This window comes from Xenopus laevis, chromosome 6S (assembly GCF_017654675.1).
Source record: "Xenopus laevis strain J_2021 chromosome 6S, Xenopus_laevis_v10.1, whole genome shotgun sequence".
Classification (NCBI taxonomy): Eukaryota; Metazoa; Chordata; class Amphibia; order Anura; family Pipidae; genus Xenopus; species Xenopus laevis.
Genome location: NC_054382.1, coordinates 48,468,867 through 48,486,727, shown reverse-complemented (window position 1 = coordinate 48,486,727; position 17,861 = coordinate 48,468,867). Strand labels below are relative to the sequence as shown.

At 39.6% G+C, this 17,861-nt stretch overlaps 1 protein-coding gene across 1 annotated transcript in view; it reads left to right on the top strand.

Moving 5' to 3' along the window:
* LOC108719696 (contactin-associated protein-like 2) overlaps nucleotides 1-17,861 on the top strand; it is a 1,103,988-nt gene that overhangs the window by 1,071,967 nt on the left and 14,160 nt on the right. The window contains exons 21-22 of the mRNA XM_041567571.1: nucleotides 3,868-3,961; nucleotides 16,092-16,313. Of these exons, the coding sequence (XP_041423505.1) occupies nucleotides 3,868-3,961; nucleotides 16,092-16,313 (316 nt within the window). The remainder of the gene's footprint in view (nucleotides 1-3,867; nucleotides 3,962-16,091; nucleotides 16,314-17,861) is intronic.

Here is a 17,861-nt window from a genome sequence, read left to right as displayed (position 1 = left end):
GAATACAATGCTTCTCTGTTTGGCAAGACTGGATTCATTAGAGAAAGACAGAGGAAAGTACACAGGCATTCCCTCTCCACCCCCTAAACATCCTGTAACGTGTATGGCATTGCAAATGTATACGTTAGGGAGCAACATGTACAGGCCACAATGTAGCCCATCACTTACAATCTGGTCTATGGCATCTGATAAAGACTGGGTTGCCTTCCCAATCTGGTGCTAAGAGCAGAAGACAGCCAGACCCTGAACACAAGCAATTTTTAAATAAGCACTAAGGACCATGTTTTTGCATTTATTAGTGCTCTTGTGCCCTGAGTCAAAGTAAAAAAAACCTAGTATCTTGTTTTTCTATCATAGAGGCTGAAGGGTGATGCTAAAAGACCATAGCTACTAAGCTTGCTTTACAGGTGTCCTCAAACATTACTGTTACTATCCTTATTATGGTGTCCATATTTTTACCATTGTCTCCACAGAAAAATCTGTAATGAGCAACTGCAATGAGATATTTTTATACTGAATAGGTTGTAGCAGATGCTGCTTGTGTGAGGGATAATAAATCCAACTTGGTCTTGCCAAATTTGCACTCAAGCCTTGCACTTTTTACTGAATTTTAGAAACAGTAGTGTAGGCTGAGGACATAATAAATCTTTTCTATTTGATTTCTACAAATTGATGGAAGTTTGCCTTTATTTGAGTGCCTGCCACAGATTCGCTTACGGTTGTCCGCTCCCCATGCTGAGGGCTCAGGGCAGTGCACCTGGGCCACTTCCAATATGTGGTGAGTAAACACTCCACTCTATGAAAACCCCTTTTTTTATCTAACCATAATTTTGTTCAGCTATTTGTGGGGTTGAATCCTTGGGCAATTTTGTCAGTGCATGGACAAAGCGACTGGTTTGGGGTATATACACCCAAACCACTACTCGGACTAAGTGAGTTATACTTATCCACTGACATTTATGCTCTTCTTTACTATTCACTATATGCTGCCCTTTATTTACATGTTTGTTTATAAAACACAAGGTCTCCCAACATGGCGCCTTGAATAGTGGCGTCACTAGTGGGAATCCCCGTAATTGTGGAGCATTGGCCTCTTCAATTCCCTATACATCTTGTGCAGTAGATTTTATGGCTCCATACTTGTTGCCATTCATTCCGCGTTGTTGGTGCCTTTACTGTCCCCAATATTCTAACTTTTAATAGACGCACTAAGGGGTACTAAGGCACTAAGGAGTGAAGTTCCGCCACTAGAGTGAAATTCCGCAGCTCTCAATTCATTTCTATGGGATTTTGAAAGGCGTATTTATCAATGGGTGAAAGTGAAAGTTCACCCTTTGTTAAATACGCCTATAAAAATCCCATAGAAATGAATGGAGAGTGGCGGAATTTCATTCTAGTGGCGGAACTTCACTATTAACTTCACTCTTTGATAAATATACCCCTAGATGGCATCAGAATGCGCCTCATTTCTTCAATTTGAGAGCATTACATCTAGCGCTCCCTTTTTCGCATGTTACACGAATGCGCCCACAATACTTCATCATTGTACGCCTTTCTCCTCTTACTAAGCGCACTGTCGTTTACGCTGCCCTGAAAACAGAGCAAGGGTTAATTTAAGTCTTACATTATTACACAGAGGGATTATTTTAATAACTTATTTATAATTATTTTAAATAATTATTTTAATGCATGTTTATAGTAAATTCACAGCAAAAACACATGGGGCAAATTCACTAAAGCGCGAAGCGGCTAATTCTAGCGCAAATTTGCCAGTGTGACGTCATTTCATTACTTTGCCAATTTACTAACGGGTGCTGGCGTAAATTTGCTAGTGAAGTGGACCTACTCTAGCACTAATTCGCACCCTTACGCCAGGCGAAGTTGCGCTATGGTGAAGGGACGTAACTACGCTAATTCACTAACTTGTGCATTTTACTGAACATTACCTCTTGCGCCAGACTTGCCTTCGCCACCTCAGACCAGGCAAAGTGCAATAGAGAAGATAGGGCTTGCTTCAAAAAAAGTTGAAATTTTTTCTTTTACTTTTTTAAGGGCGATAGGCTGAAAGAAATCGAAATTTTTTTAGTGTACCCTCCTTCCCCCCTACATTTGATAACATATGGCACCTAAACTATACTGTGGGCACATGTGTAGGGTATTAGAATACATTTATTAAAGTTCCCTGGCCTTGTGTAGTGTAATGTGTTTTCTGCTGCATATACGGCCATTGTACTTTAACTGCACGCCGTATGCAAATTTCAGATCACTAGTGCAACTTGGAACCGCTGATCGTAACATTCATAGCGCAACTTGCAAACGTTCGGTAACTTGTGCGCAACTTCGGATCTTCATGAATTTGCGCAGCCCTGGCGAATCTACACCTGGCGAAGTGCGGCAAAGTCAATGCTGCCACAAATTCGGAGGTAAATAAATTTGCCCCATAGGATCGCCAGAACAAAGCACTCATTTAAGTGAAGTATAGGGTTTTTTGGGTGTGTCTTTGTTCTAGCTTTAAACATCCCAGAACTCTGAGGACATGTCTCTTTAAAGCACCAAACACATCAATGTTTTCACTCCTACCCTATGTTAGACTATTGTATGTTTTTATAAAGTTATTTCATTTATGTTCATAATACCGCTCTCTTTGCAAACTAAAAATTTTAGTAAAATGAATATTCAATTGTTTCCACTAGGTGTCGCTATTGTCTAACATTAAAGAGAACTCTGTAACATTCCTCAAAATAGCATAACTACAAAGATTGCCCAGCCTCAGGAAAAATCAGAAACAGTAGAGGAGTAGGGATGGGCAAATTTGACTTGTTTCGTTTCGCCAAAAATTTGCTGCCAGCGAAATGTCGCTGACACCCATTAAAGTCTATGGGAGTCAAAAAATTTTTGTCGCACAGCGTCTTTTTTTTTTATCTTATTTTTTTTGACATGCAACGCCATATAAGTCTATGAGCGTCATTTTTGTGGCGAAACAAGGCGAAAAAAATCGCCCATCCCTATAGAGGAGATATTTTGTTCAACTGTAATCTCTGAGGGTATCAACTCAATTTCTGCAAATACATTGGTTTGTTTTGAAACCTTATTGCTTTACCCTTTAATCATTAAATGGTAAAGTAATGTAAGAGGAATTATGTCTTCTAAAAAAATCAAGGCCTGGCTGGATAATTAGTACCCAAGTTATTTGATGTCTCTGTTCTTAAAACATGACTGCTGCATACTTGTAGAGCTGTTACATTCTGGATTTATCTGGACAGATTGTAAAATAGTATGTTCTGTCAGAAGCATTGGCCCTGATCCATTTTCACTGCCTTGTGTTTACTAAGATAGCCAAACCAAGAAAAACAGCTGGGCCCCCCTGGGAAGCCATGTTGCACAGAATTTGTTATGATGAAAGTCATAGTTGCGTCATCAAGCTATTTTTATTGATATGTATATGTCTGGTTGTTCATCCAGAGTTGTGGGTCAGCATTGCTCCTTTACAGCAGTGGAGTTCTAGGTTTGATTCCAGCATAGGTACTATTTACATTGAGTTTGCAGCTTCTTGGGCTTGTGTGGGTTTCCTCTGGCTGTTTTCTTTTCCTCCCACACCTCAAAAACTTTCAGACAGGTTAACTTACTCCTGATAAAACTGACCATCTGGGTTTGATTCCATTGTGAATGGAAGCATAAATATATGAAAATGTTGCATTGTGTAGTTGTACTGTTATAATAATGGCTGTCCTTTCATTCAAGGGCATTTGTTGTTCTAGTACTGCAGAAGTAAAACAATGACCTATATGCAGTATAGGATATTAAAAGCATGTTCTCTTGAAAACGCTTGCAGTTCCCTTTTCTCATAAGTCTCATATTTCCTTTCAGCTTGATCACTACCCACCAGCAGTCTACAGCCTTCCTTCCACCTCTGACACCCAGTTTAATGGACCAAAGGCCCTTTTCCTTGGGAAGGTTATAGGTAAGCATGACAATGAGATTCAATCATTAAGCAAGAATAACAAGAAATATAAATATTATTACAAATTTCTGCTTCCCTACCCTGGGCAGTCACACCATTCGTTCTGTGAGAGGTCATTGATTAAAATATTAGTTTGTAAAACTTACTTTTGCGAAGAGCAAGGAAAGCTGGTACATGTTGGAAAAGCAAAAACATATAAATTCAACATTTTCAAAGGAAAAACATTATGATCTCTGCAAGTAAAAGTTATTACTCAAGGCAATCTGGCCAGAGACAGGTAAGCTGGTTGAATCACTTTGCCAGACAGATGCCTTGTGGTGATCACTATATTAAACAGTGTGATGAAATGGATGTTTTTGCATGGGGTGTATAGCATAAAGTTTTAATAAAGATTGTAGGGCCTATTGTTTTTGGTTTTTCACCTTGTTTGGGGGTTATTTTGTTACCAGGGCCGGATTTACGTAGTGGGTGCCCCTAGGCCCACTGCCGTTCGTCGCCCCTGTCCCCTCCCCTTTATGCGTACAAATCATCTGGACCGGAGCAATGGGGATTGGAGACATGGGAATTTAAAAAATGATTGTAACTCCAGTGCATCCCCAGTGTTTTTGAACCAATATGTGTGTGGTTGGGCAGCATGCCGCCCCCCTAACAAACAAGCAGATCTCATAGTTACATATAAAATTTCAGGAGCATTTTCTCACTGGGCCTTTGCACCAGATGATATTAGAGGACTGATTTACTAAAATGGGAGAATAATAAACTTGTTTTTGGGGGCACACAGGCACAGATGCTTGGCCCAACTTTGTTAAAACTCAGGGGCGCTCCACTAATGAGGCAAGTTGAGCAACTCGCCTCAGGCGGCAGTGCCCCCCCTGGTTGGAGGCAGCAAAAGCAAGGCCACCTCAGGCAGCAAAATGGCCAGGATCGGCCCTGTTAAAACTACAAATCAAATGAAACACTTCATCTTGTGAGGCTAGTGTTTTCGTATTAAGTCTGTCTCTTATGCAGTCAAGCAAGCAAAATGTTGATTTTATTGACTTACAGGGAGAAGCTTACTTACTTGCTTCTCATCTGTATGTCTCTTCTTGCAGTATTTGACCAATGTCCATGCAAGCTGACTTTTAAAGACTGCATGTAGCACCTGTAAGGAGGTGAAAAAATATTTTAATGTAAATAGTTCTTTGGATTGGACAGTAGGTGGCAGCAAACCCTCAGTGTGAACCATGGTTAGTCTTTTTCCCTAGGACACTTCAAAGAAACGAGGGAGGACAAATGGCTTAGAGATACAGTATGTAACAGTCATTGCACAGAGGAACAAGCTCTCCTGGCCTATACTAGCAAGTTACAGGATAGAGGAAGTGGAGCTCACCTGAGAGGAGAGAGTTAGGATAGTAAGACGCACAATCCATGCCCCAATGAGGAGTGTAGTAACAAGAATGGATGGCGACACTGTGGTACAAGACAAAGTACAACCTGAGGTAAAGGTACTGGTTTGTCGCTTTTGATAGACCCACCTATAGAACATGAATGTTCGGCTAGCTTTCCCTTTAAAATAGTGACTGAGTTCACTTACCTTGGAGTGATAGTGACGTCTAATCTGTGGTCCTATCAGCATTTAAACCTAGACGCACTTCTTGACTGGATGGCGAACAAGCTGAAATCATGGTCTAATTTACCCATTGGTCCTTCAGGAAGAGTCCAGCGTATTAAAATGCTCTTCTTGCCCAAACTCTTATACATGCTTCAACATGCCCCTGTGTGGATACCCAAATCCTATTTTGTTAAAACAAATGCTCTCTTTAGACAATTTATTAGGGCCCATTCCAGACACAGGCTAAAGTTGGAAAAACTAATGCATGCTAAAGCAGGTCTAGCCCTACCAGATATGTATTTGAATTATCTGGCAGCCCAACTGGGGCATCTAGTCACTTGGGTAGAGAGTGCTCACCATAAAATCCTCCATTCTCTTTGGGCACAATTAACTGGGTTTGATCTAAACCCAATAAGCTGGTTCCTGGGTAAACCACTGAATAACCATAATCAGGTACCGAGATTGCCCTTATTTCAGTCACTGCGTAAGACTTGGCAGCTGGTTAATAAAGCAATAATGTCTACAGTTACAGACCCACTCACGCCACTTTGGAATAATCAGGACTACCCAGCAATTGCCAAACTAGGCCCTATGCCTCAGTGGGTACAGTGTGATATTATTACTCTTGGGGATGTGTGGCATGATGGAAAACCAATCTCCTTTGCGCAGTTGCGAGATCGCCACCACCTCCCGCAGAACCAGTGGATACATTTCTATAGGCTCAGTCGCGCCCTTAAAGTAGCTCACAAACAATGTAATATCACCCTTTCCACCCACCCATTCCTGTCATACATTAATAGGGGGCACACCAAAGGTTTAGTTACAATGCTGTATGCTAGATTACAGCAGAGTGTCCACGGTAGTACTCTCCAGGAGCTATGTCATAAATGGGAAACAGATGTGGCAAATATCTCGGAGGAAGAATGGCAGTAAGCACAAGAATCTACTCATTTGGTATCCCCCCAACTATAGGTTACGTACCATCCAATTGTATATCATACATAGAGCATATTACACCCCTGCCAGACTTCACCTCATTAATGCTGACACCCCTGATCTTTGTACCAGATGTGCCTTAGAAAAGGGGTCTTTTATAAATATAATGTGGAGTTGCAGTAAGATCACTTTGTACTGGGGTACTGAGTAAAAAATTTCAAACCTTGCAGAGTAATACATTTCAATATTTCATAAGCCACAAAAAAAAGATTGCAAATTGCCTACCACTGTCTACATCTTATTAAAAGTTAATGGTAAAGTGAATTACCGTTTTAAAATGCATTTATGCTATGGCTGAATGTTATCATGTATATATAAATGTATAATGTATATATTTACCAATATTAGAAATATTGGTAAATCCTTTCAGTAGTAGACTAGTAAACTGGAGGGTGGCATGGGATACAGAGTGATTACCCTGGAATCCCTTAAATAATAGAAACAACTACCAATGGTAAGAATAGTCCATATTTTGCAGCACCGGTAAGAATCAGCTGATGAATACGGTGTGTTTTAATTTTTTAGCAGGGATAGCAGACTGTGTACAAAGCAGTTTTTATTTTGTGAATAGTGAAATATATTTAAAACATTCCTTCAGTTCTATATGTATTGAGCATATTGTAACTGATCATTTTGCAGGTTAGTGGCCTTTAATACAGAATGTATTCTTTTTGAATCATTGATGCCCATTCAAAATGTTAATTTCACTTTACAATGGATATATACTGTAAATTTACCCCAATTTGCCAGGGAAACCCAGTGTCTAACTACCAGGGGAGCAGGGGGCCAGGCCAGCCAGGGCCCCCCGGCAGCTCGAGCGCCACTGCACACACGCAGAAAACAGCGTACGGGCGGGGGGGCTCCCGGTAGCACGTCCCGCGCCAGGGTCCACCCCCCTCTAGTTACGTTACTGGGGAAACCCATAATGGCAAGTGATAACAGATACTTTTGCTAAGGTTGCAGGTTAGAAATCCATTTATGTCAAGTTAATTAAACCCTGCATTCTGTTTAATTTGTATTGTTGGCTACTCATTGCTGGCATTATTGATCCTGAGGTAGTATCTTTCCCCTAATTGTTCACATGAGGGTCTTTCCTAAAGACTCCCCACAGAGCATCAAATGAAGCATCTACTTTCCCACTCAATGCTGCTTCAATTAATTTCCAAAAAGAAAGGGATAAAAACAATGTAGACTTTCAGGAAGGAATCCAGACCCTTTACAATGTCCTTGAGGCAGATCAGTGCCATTCAATACATTTCAGCCAGCTCTGGCTGCCCGCATTAGCCATTCGTCCAGCCAGGCTGCAGCTAGGGAATACAGTATGTAAGCTACCATGATAAACGATATTGCAGTAGAATCTGAAGATATAATAAGAAATGTATATACTGATCTGCATTACAGTAACTTCTAGCAAGACAGTTTGAGTAAAATATGACTCTAAAATCTGATATGTAAAAATAAAAGTGCAATGAATTTACAGATAATTCAATAATTCTTTGTCCAGAATAAATACAAACTTACAAATATTTCCCCTTCTCAAATATGCTGACCTGCTAAACCTCTCCAGTTTTAACTATGCAGCCCATAATAATACGTAAAAACTAAAGATAGACAGATATCGTGTGTGTGTGTGTGTGTGTGTGTGTGTGTGTGTGTGTGTAGCGGGACCCATAGGGTTAATGTGAGTTAGTGAGTGAGAAGGGGTGTATCTTCTTCTTTGGCTTCTGGTTGCTGATCCAGCTGGATGTTTCAAGGGAGCCTGGGTACACCTAGGCCCAGTAAAGCCAGTTTGCCCTAGAGGGACCTGACCCTTAAGTGTGTAAGTCAGGAGCAGGGACCCCGTGAGAGTAATACAGCGAGGGAAGATAGAAAGAGCAGCTTTGTGCTCCATCAAGGAGGTGTAGCAGGGAGTAGCTTCACAGGATGTAAGATTTGCCTACAGTGAAAGGACCACAGTAGATAGGGTGTGAGGTTTAGGTTCTCCTCCCTGACCACTCCACTGGGTGAGATCCAGACCACGTGTGATGAATTTTTACCTAGAGCGATGTTGTACTGCCTTGACTACATCCTCATGGAATGCACCTGCATTTACATCTGATATACTGTCTGAGCTGTGTGCCTATATTTTTACTGAACCTGTGGATGACAAATAAATACCTGTGTGTATGTGTGTGTATATATATATATATATATATATATATATATATATATATATATATATATATATATATATATATATATATACGCATCACAAAATACAGTATGTGTTGTTTTTCCACAATGTAACTTCTAAGTACTGTACCACAGATGTAACCTAAATAGAAATATTTCACAGCAACAAATAAAGCAATTTCAGTATTGTACTTTAACAATCTGAATTAACTATATCCAAGTATTTTCTTTAGGTAGCATCAAAGTTAAATAACATAAGTACATTACCATAAATTCAGTCAAATTATGTGAAATTGCATCTGTTTATAGAGTTACAGCCCCTACTTCTATACTGTTTGGCCATCTCACTTGAGAAATGCCTGAATGTTTTACATCAAAGGGAAAAGCGTTGCCCTTTTGGAATGGAAACTAGAGCTGAGGAGATGTTAAAGAGAATACCATCTATGAATGGCCTGTTGAATCTGCAGCTTGCTTCATGTCATAAAGGAGACGATGATCCACTCTTGGCCTTTCAAGCTAGCATTTAGTGTGAATTGAAATTCAGGCCTGGATTGTAACATTTGTCTGATATAAATAACGGGGTGCTTTAAAACTAACATAACAGAAAACAATGGATTTGCAAAGTTGGTCCAATATTAGGAAATATTAGCTTAGCAGGTGCTGGAAAGTCTACTTAGATTGGGCATTTGTGAAGATTCCATCTGAGTTTATAGTCATCAGGTGAAGTAGCAAGTTGGCATGTGCCATGTGAAAGATCCTCTTCCCTATTTTCACCAGAGCTCTCAGCCAGGTACCAAATTGTTAGGTATAGATGTCACTATAGACTCTACATCAGTGACCCCCAACCAGTAGCTCGTGAGCAACATGTTGCTCTCCAACCCCTGGTATGTTGCTCACAGTGGTCCCAAAGCAGGTGCTTATTTTTGAATTCCAGGCTTGGAGGCAAGTTTTGGTTATATAAAAACCAGGTGCACTGCAAAACAGAGCCTCCAGTAGGCTGCCAGTCCACATAGGGGCTACCAATACATCTGAATGTTGCTCACGGGTGAAAAAGGTTGGGGACCCCTGCTCTACATACTACAGGTATGGGATCTCTTATCCAGAAAGCTCTTACTTATGACAAGGTCATTTCCCATAGAATCAATATCAAGCAAATAATTCTTTATTTTAAAATGATTTCATTTTTTCTCTGTTATAACTCAACATTGTACTTGATAATAACGAAGTTGCTATGACAGAAGCCTACAATACTGTACATATGGATGCTGCAGCTATGTGAAAGTACGGTGGAGAAATCAGACTTCAGACAGCATAGTGTATGTACTGTTGGTTGTTTCATAAAGTGATGTTGCCCATAGCAACCAATCAGCAATTCGATTTCAACAGTCACCTACAAATTAGAAAACAAAGGTCTGCCTGGTTGCTGTGGGAAACATGACCGTGATATTTGTCTCAAGTGTTTTACACAGCATGATAAATAGAACCCTATAGTGTAGATCTACACAAATAAATAACTTGCCGTTTTTATCTTTCTGAACACAAATCCTAAGATGCTAATTTCTTTTCCCTGTTACATTATTTCCATTCCAATATTACACTAAGGGGCAGATTCATTAAGGGTCGAATTTCGAAGTTAAAAATACTTCGAAATTCGACCCTCGAATTGAAATCCTTCGACTTCGAATATCGAAGTCGAAGGATTTAGCGCTAAACGTTCGTTCGATCGATCGAAGGATTTTTCATTCGATCGAACGATTAAATCCTTCGAATCGAACGATTCGAAGGATTTGAATCCAACGATCGAAGGAAAATCCTTCGATCAAAAAAAGGTTAGCAAACCTATGGGGACCTTCCCCATAGGCTAACATTGACTTCGGTAGGTTTTACCTGCCGAAGTAGGGGGTCGAAGTTTTTTTTAAAGGGAAAGTACTTCGACTATCGAATGGTCGATTTTTCGTTCGATTCGTTCGATTTCGTTCGTATTCGAACGAATTTAACCAATTCGATGGTCGAAGTACCAAAAAAATACTTCGAAATTCGAATTTTTTTCATTCGAATCCTTCACTCGAGCTTAGTGAATCTGCCCCTAACAGTGTCAATATGTAACTACCAAGTAATTAATGTGTTTTTAGCTTATATGTATAACACGTGTGGGTGTGGGTGTGTGGGTGTGGGTGTGTATAAATACAAGAGTCCTCTGCACTCAATCCATTATCAATAAATTTAAGACAGAGGCATTTTGTGCATACTGCTACTGAAAAATGCCTTACCCTTTAAACAAAACAGGGATTGTTTGTCCATATATTGCAATATATTTATAAGTTTTATAAGTTTTACCTGCAACTTACTCGCTGCTTTCAAAGTAAAACTCCCAAACTTGGCTGCCCTTTTATTAGACACCAGTAGGATCACCTGGCTATAGCTGGGAAGGGTGGGAGCTACAACATGGAGCTGGTCACTGCTTCTGTTTAACTATATAACTATAAACAAGGAAAAGTTGTGCTCACCACTAATTTTTAAAACCATTAGGCGGGGGTGCAATGAGGCTGTGACCACAAAATACATATAGACAAATACCAGAGTCCTCAGCACTCAACCCATTATCAATATATTTAAGACAGAGACATGTTGTGCATACAGCTATTGAAAAATGCCTTACCCTTTAAACAAAACAGGGATTGTTTGTCCATATATTGCAATATATTTAAGATGGCCAACTACGTCAAAGTCATCCCATATCTGACCAGTCCTACGCTCAATTTTTATCTAATTTATTAAGAATTCTATTGCTTCATTATATATTTTACAAAGTTTGTAAAACTTACTAGCTGCTTTCAAAGTAAAACTCCCAAACTTGGCTGCCTTTTTATTGGACACCTGACTATTGCTGGGTATATATTTATATATATAAATGCAGGGTGGCAGCACTCCGGATTAGCACCCAGGTTGAGCCTTTGTATTTCGGAGTGCGGAATATGTGCATTATTTTATATATATATATATATAAATCATGCACACTGGATTTTAAGGTTTCCCAGTCACTGTTTTTATAGTCATTCAGGTCAATTATGAATTAAACGTATGGCCAGTGTAGGTATTTCACAAAGATCTTAAAATGATGTAGTGGCTGCTCTATTCCTTTCTGTATGCAAGGAGAAGTCCAGTACATGATTTATACTCCACCCACACAGGAACAACTAAGCACAACTGGTCCCTCTGTTCCATTCTCTGTTTTTCACACAGCCCTTCCCCAGCATCCCTTAGAACATTAATAGGCTAGATTCTGTTAGACTCTGGATGCCAGTGACTGGCTGAGGGATGATGCGGAGAGACTCTTAGCTTTTCCTAGATAAACACTAATGAAAACCTGCTCCCAACCTTTGCAGAAAGAGACAAGAAAGACAAGGGGACAGTGAAGGACTGGTAAGTAGCAAATATTCCTTTTGTAAGATGGGTAAATAGAGGAAAAAAGCTGCAGTCTACATTTTATAATTACTGTGTATTAGAATTTCCAAACAGACCATTCATGCCTGTTGCCATAGGAGTTGTCTGGAGATCAAAATGTATTTGTGTTGTATGATTTCCTATTAAAGGACTTAGTGGTCTTAATATAATTGATGTTATAAAGATGATAATAAGCCACAGCACTTAAATTAATTTAGACGGGTAAATGAATAGAAAGAAAGGGATTTGATGCAGGGAATGTAATTCAGGGATATAGACAGTTCAACGTGCAACCCTTTATCCTTTCAGTATGTCCCCAGGTAAAAAAAAAGAATCAATACTGTAAATTTCCTTGAAGCCATTATAACACAGATCATCAATATCAAAACTGATTCATGCCTAAGTCATTTATGCCTTACAAAAAAATTGTATTTTTCCTTATAACAAAAAATAGTTTATTGTGGAATAAAGGGATAATACAGTTGTGTTGCTAACTTTTCTACTGGAATTGTTAAATGTTGTAGGACTTTACTTGATTTTTGTAGTAAATTTCAAATTTTAACGAACAGTGCCCAGTTTTGCCACTGTTGCCAAGTGGAGGTCTCAAGCACATTATTAGCTGTGCAGGGACCCTGCGTCATATGCATGTCCCATAGTACAGTACAATAAGACAGTACCTTGTGAGTGTTGGCAACTAAGCAGTATAAATTCTGTTTTGATTTTAATGTTTATAGATACAAACCATATTACATATATCGTAATAAAATTTATGGAGACCTTATCCAAAAAGTCCCAAGCACTTCAGATAAAAGACCACATGCCTGTATAATGTAAACAAGTTCGTTAAAGGGAATAGTATATGCAAAGGCACTGCACAGTTGAATCTCTCCATGTTGTCGGCAATATTCTCTGCACTGAGTCCGATGTAGAGGCACGTAGAACTGCAGGGAACTAGTGATGTGGGGGTGGGTCCAATACCCGCAGGTTGGGCTGACCTCAGCAAACCACTTGTGGGTCAATGACAGATTCAGTTTGAGCTCTTCTGCCTGCTCTCCCCACCTACGACCTTACACTGCCGGCTAATGGTTTTTGTAGACCCGCGCCTGCCCGCCCCCTTTGTGACGTCATCAGCGTGACGGATCATCACTGGTATATAAACGGAAGGGGTAAACTGGATCCAGGCAGGTAGGGGTCAGGTGCTATTCTCGACCTGCACATCACTACCTGCAACCTCCAGCAGTGCAGAACAGGAGTGAATTGGTGAATAGTGACAATGTTTTTAAAGAGATCTTATGAACAAGTACACAGGCTAGGCATTATTGCTACCCCCTCATGTACACACCTGCCACTATTTTCTGTCTGGCAGAAAACAGATCAGGATGAAGTTACAGTGCCAACAGCCATTATGCGGATTACTGCAGAAACTAACCTTATGCACAATAACAGGTTAATCATGTTTCTTCAGTCAGTAATTTGCTCTCCATATGCACAAAAGTTGCCCATTGTATATAAATTGGAAACTGATATGATGATGTTATTGGAGAGGATGAAAAGTTATGTGCTTCTTCCAAACCATAAGTCACAAAATTAAGTCAGAGTTCCCACAAGACACTGTGCTGGGTCATGTGTTGGGAGTTTTGTTATGATCACAATAATTTTTACTAGCTTTTTTATAGATGTTTACAGTCCTGTTCAAATGGTCACACCACACTGATTTCACATAACAACCCCTTCTGTCTTCTTGCATTGGGATTTTAAATGCAATAGGAGCCCTGCATACTGGGTATGGCCAGGAGAAACACTGGGACAGAGTGAAACATAATGTGTTTGGATCCCACATACTGCTTAGTTGGCAGGGCCCATCCCACAGTGGGGTCTGACAGGCAGTGAGCTAAAAACATGTTCCTTCAAGTCATGAAGTAATTTGGTGGTTGGCATTTCTCCCTTGCATCACTACAGTTCTGAATGCAACCTTGGCCAGGGCACTTTGTGCAAGGTTTGTGCATGTTATTAACATGTTTATTTCCTTCCACACTTCAAGAACACAGGCAGATTAATTGGCTCCTGATGAAACTAACACACTGGGTGTGTTGTGCAAAGAGAAATTAGATTGTAAGCTCCATTTGGCATGGACAGACAAGTAGGCGAGGAGAACTGCTTATCATAAGAAGTAGGCTAGAAATTTTGTACATTTTGTACTAGCCCAAGGCAACCACAACTCTTTAGCAAGGAAGATCTGTGCTTCCAAAGATGCCCCAGTAGCTCCCCATCTTCTTTTCTGCAAATTTCACTGCACGTGCTCTGTCTTGCTGTCAGTTACTGAACTTAGGGGTCCACTCAAAATATACAGTACACATAGAATATAAATGTCACAATATAAGGCTGATTTGTAATAAATACAGATAATTAGTATATGGCAGCACAGAGACCAGTGCAATTAGCATCAGAATTTATAAATCAGCCCTGTAGCATCAGTTTAAATTACAGGACAACCTCATTTTCTTCTTGATAATTTGCGACAACCCCTAAGCTTAGCTTCTCAACAGCTGCTCAGAGCCCACGGAGCATGTAAGAGCCACAGACACTTTCCAAGATGGTGTGACTGGTTTGCAATCCTCATTGCTGCTATTGAGAGGCTGAAGCTTTAGACTGATGCAATAAGATCATTATATAAAATATGGCATTTTAAGCCATATTCATTTTTAGGGTTTAGTTCTCATTTAAAGGGCCAGTGGGGTACTGAATAGAATTACTCATTTTGGACCCCCAAGATGGTGCTCAGTACAAGGCACAGATATGCAGGAAAGTTCTTCAGGAAGTGTTGGCTCCCTTTGGCTTTTCCCTGTGGCTCCTTTGCCCACTCAAACACTTTATTTGCATTAGAAATTGCACAATTCACACACAAATCGACACCAGAAAACCACACATGCAGCAAATGTGGCATTTACTAATGTGGTTGATTATTGGTAGCTGCCTTGGTTAATTACACAACTAGCAATTTTGCAGGCATCTTCCATTATGCTGGAATTCTGTGGGGGGGGCACTGAATTGTGGGTAAAAATACAAGGCATGTATTGTTGCACATAGCACTTGCTTTCATAATTGTTTATTTTTTGATATTAACTCTTTAATGAGAGTGTTCTTTGCCGGTCTATACTTTTGATTTTGAGCTGGTATTATATAATCCTATCTGTTGTACACCACAAAAAAGAGCAAGGTCAGAAGGCATCATGTTTCAGAGAAGCCAGACCCAACTATCGACCACAACTGCACCATCTCACTTTCAAATGCCTTTGATCTATCTTGGTCAACTAAAGTCAATCTGCCACAATTAAATGCATTGAGTCTGTCACTTTGGTGCCAAAATAATTGCCCTTCACATCTTCACAGCATCAGCAATCCTGATAGCACAAAACATGACAATAGAATTCATTAGAACCAAACTGATAGAAAGTACAGCAGAAATGTATTCAATGGTATGCTTGTAATTCCTTCCCTGGACTTTCATAGAACATTGTCTTTATATCTGTATGTGCTCCAAGAACAATGCATAGCTTTATTATAAATAATACTACACTCCATACAGTATGTCTAATGTATTCACATCTACTGTAATTTGATACAATGCCCAAGATAGCAACATCTCTCAGATTTAGTATGTACCATAGCTCTGTGCTTGTCTCTGATGCAGTTCTGTCATAACAGCTGCTATGAATTGAGACATCGGGATTTTGCTAGCTGTTTCTGTCACTTACTAGCCATTTTAACAAGGGTTTTGAGTTGCTCTGTTTTACAGATATTGGAGGTGGATTCCTGTCTTTATGTTAACTGTGAGCATGATTGACCGACCACTCCTGAGATTGCTGTCTTATGTGTCCTTTTAATGGAACCCATTGCTGACACATGCATTCTCTGCTTTGCTTTTAGAGATAGGGACAAAAGATCAAGATATCCATTCATACAATACTCCAGGCTTCAGTGGCTGCCTGTCCAGAGTGCAGTTCAATCTCATCGCCCCACTCAAGGCAGCTCTGAGATCAAGCAACAACTCTCAAGTGTTCATCCAAGGGGAACTTGTGGAATCGAACTGTGGAGCCTCCCCACTCACCATCCCACCAATGACTTCCAATACAGATCCTTGGCACTCAGGTACAGAGTTCTCCACTTTATTTCATGTATTTTGTGGAACATTCCAAAAACGTTTGTGCTTCGATTTTGCTGGGACTTGTGCTTATTTGGGTTAAACCCAGCTGCTTTATTAACATTTTCAATTATTTTCATTACAGCTCTCTTCTTCATGTAGTAAGCTATGCTGCATTGCACAATGTTCAATTATAAATTCAAGGTGTTTTTTTTTTTAATAAAAACGTAAAACAGAAATACGCTGTATCTAGACAGTGCTAATCACAGCTCAGTTCCAGTTTTTAGCTGTACAACCTTTTTATTTAGCACCACCATCAAAACAGTACTTTGTCAGGTGTTTTAAAGGAAACCCCTGCTTCATCTAAAAAAACAGTTTTCATAAAAATATACATTTTAGTATACATTAAGCATTTTTTAGTATCTGCCATTGGACAATCCTAAATAAAACATTGCCATTTTAATTACTAAGGGCTGCCCCTGGGATTCACGGAGCACACAAACTAAGGTAGGGGTGCCGAAGACCTTGATCGCGGTCTACCAGACAATCACTTTCCTGGTAGACAGAGGAAAAAATTGTTGCGCGTAAAAGAAAATGTTGCACGTAAATGTCGCCCATAGACTTTAATGCATTTTGGCACTGGGGTACTGGGGGTATTTATGGAATGGCCTCTCTGCTATGAGTTCTTGAAGGACCAGTAACATCAAAAAAATAAAGTGTTTTAAAGTAATAAAATATAATACAGTGTTGCCCTGCACTGGTAAAACTGCTGTGTTTGCTTCAGAAACACTATTGTTTATACAAATAAGCTGATTTGTAACAGATAGCAGATAAGCTCTGTAGAACATAATGGTGTTATCTGTTATCCACTATTTTACCTGTGCCATATAGCCTTTTTTCAATTTCTGCCACTGCTACACAGCAGCTTGTTTATATAAACTATAGTAGTGTTTCCTGAAGCAAACACAACAGTTTTGCCAGTGCAGGGCAACACTACATGATATTTTTATTACTTTAAAACACCTTCATTTTTTGGTTTTACTGTTCCTTTAAGGTAGATCTCATGACAACATCAGATGGCAAGAGTAGATCATGAGGTGCAAAAATGCAAATAACTTGTTGCCACAAACCGTATCAGTCAGTGATAGCTCAATCCAACAGTGATCTGGGTTTGCCACGTCCAGAAAAGCGATATCATGTAGGAAATGAAGATTTCACTGGAGAGCTTTTTTAGTGAAACAGTGAAGACGTTTATTCAAGATGCATTCAAGTGCTTGAATGCATCTTGAATAAACGTCTTCACTGTTTCACTAAAAAAGCTCTCCAGTGAAATCTTCATTTCCTAGATCATGAGGTGACACAATCAGGGCACCCCTGATATAAATTATAGCAGTGTTTCTGAAGCAAATACACCAGTTCATCAGTGCAGGACAACACTAAATTATATTATCATTTATTTAAAAAGACTTTTTTTTTTTGGTGTTACTTTTCCTTTAATAATCCATGTTTAGGTAACAACATGTGCTTACATTGTTTTAGTAAGGCAGTAACTTTAT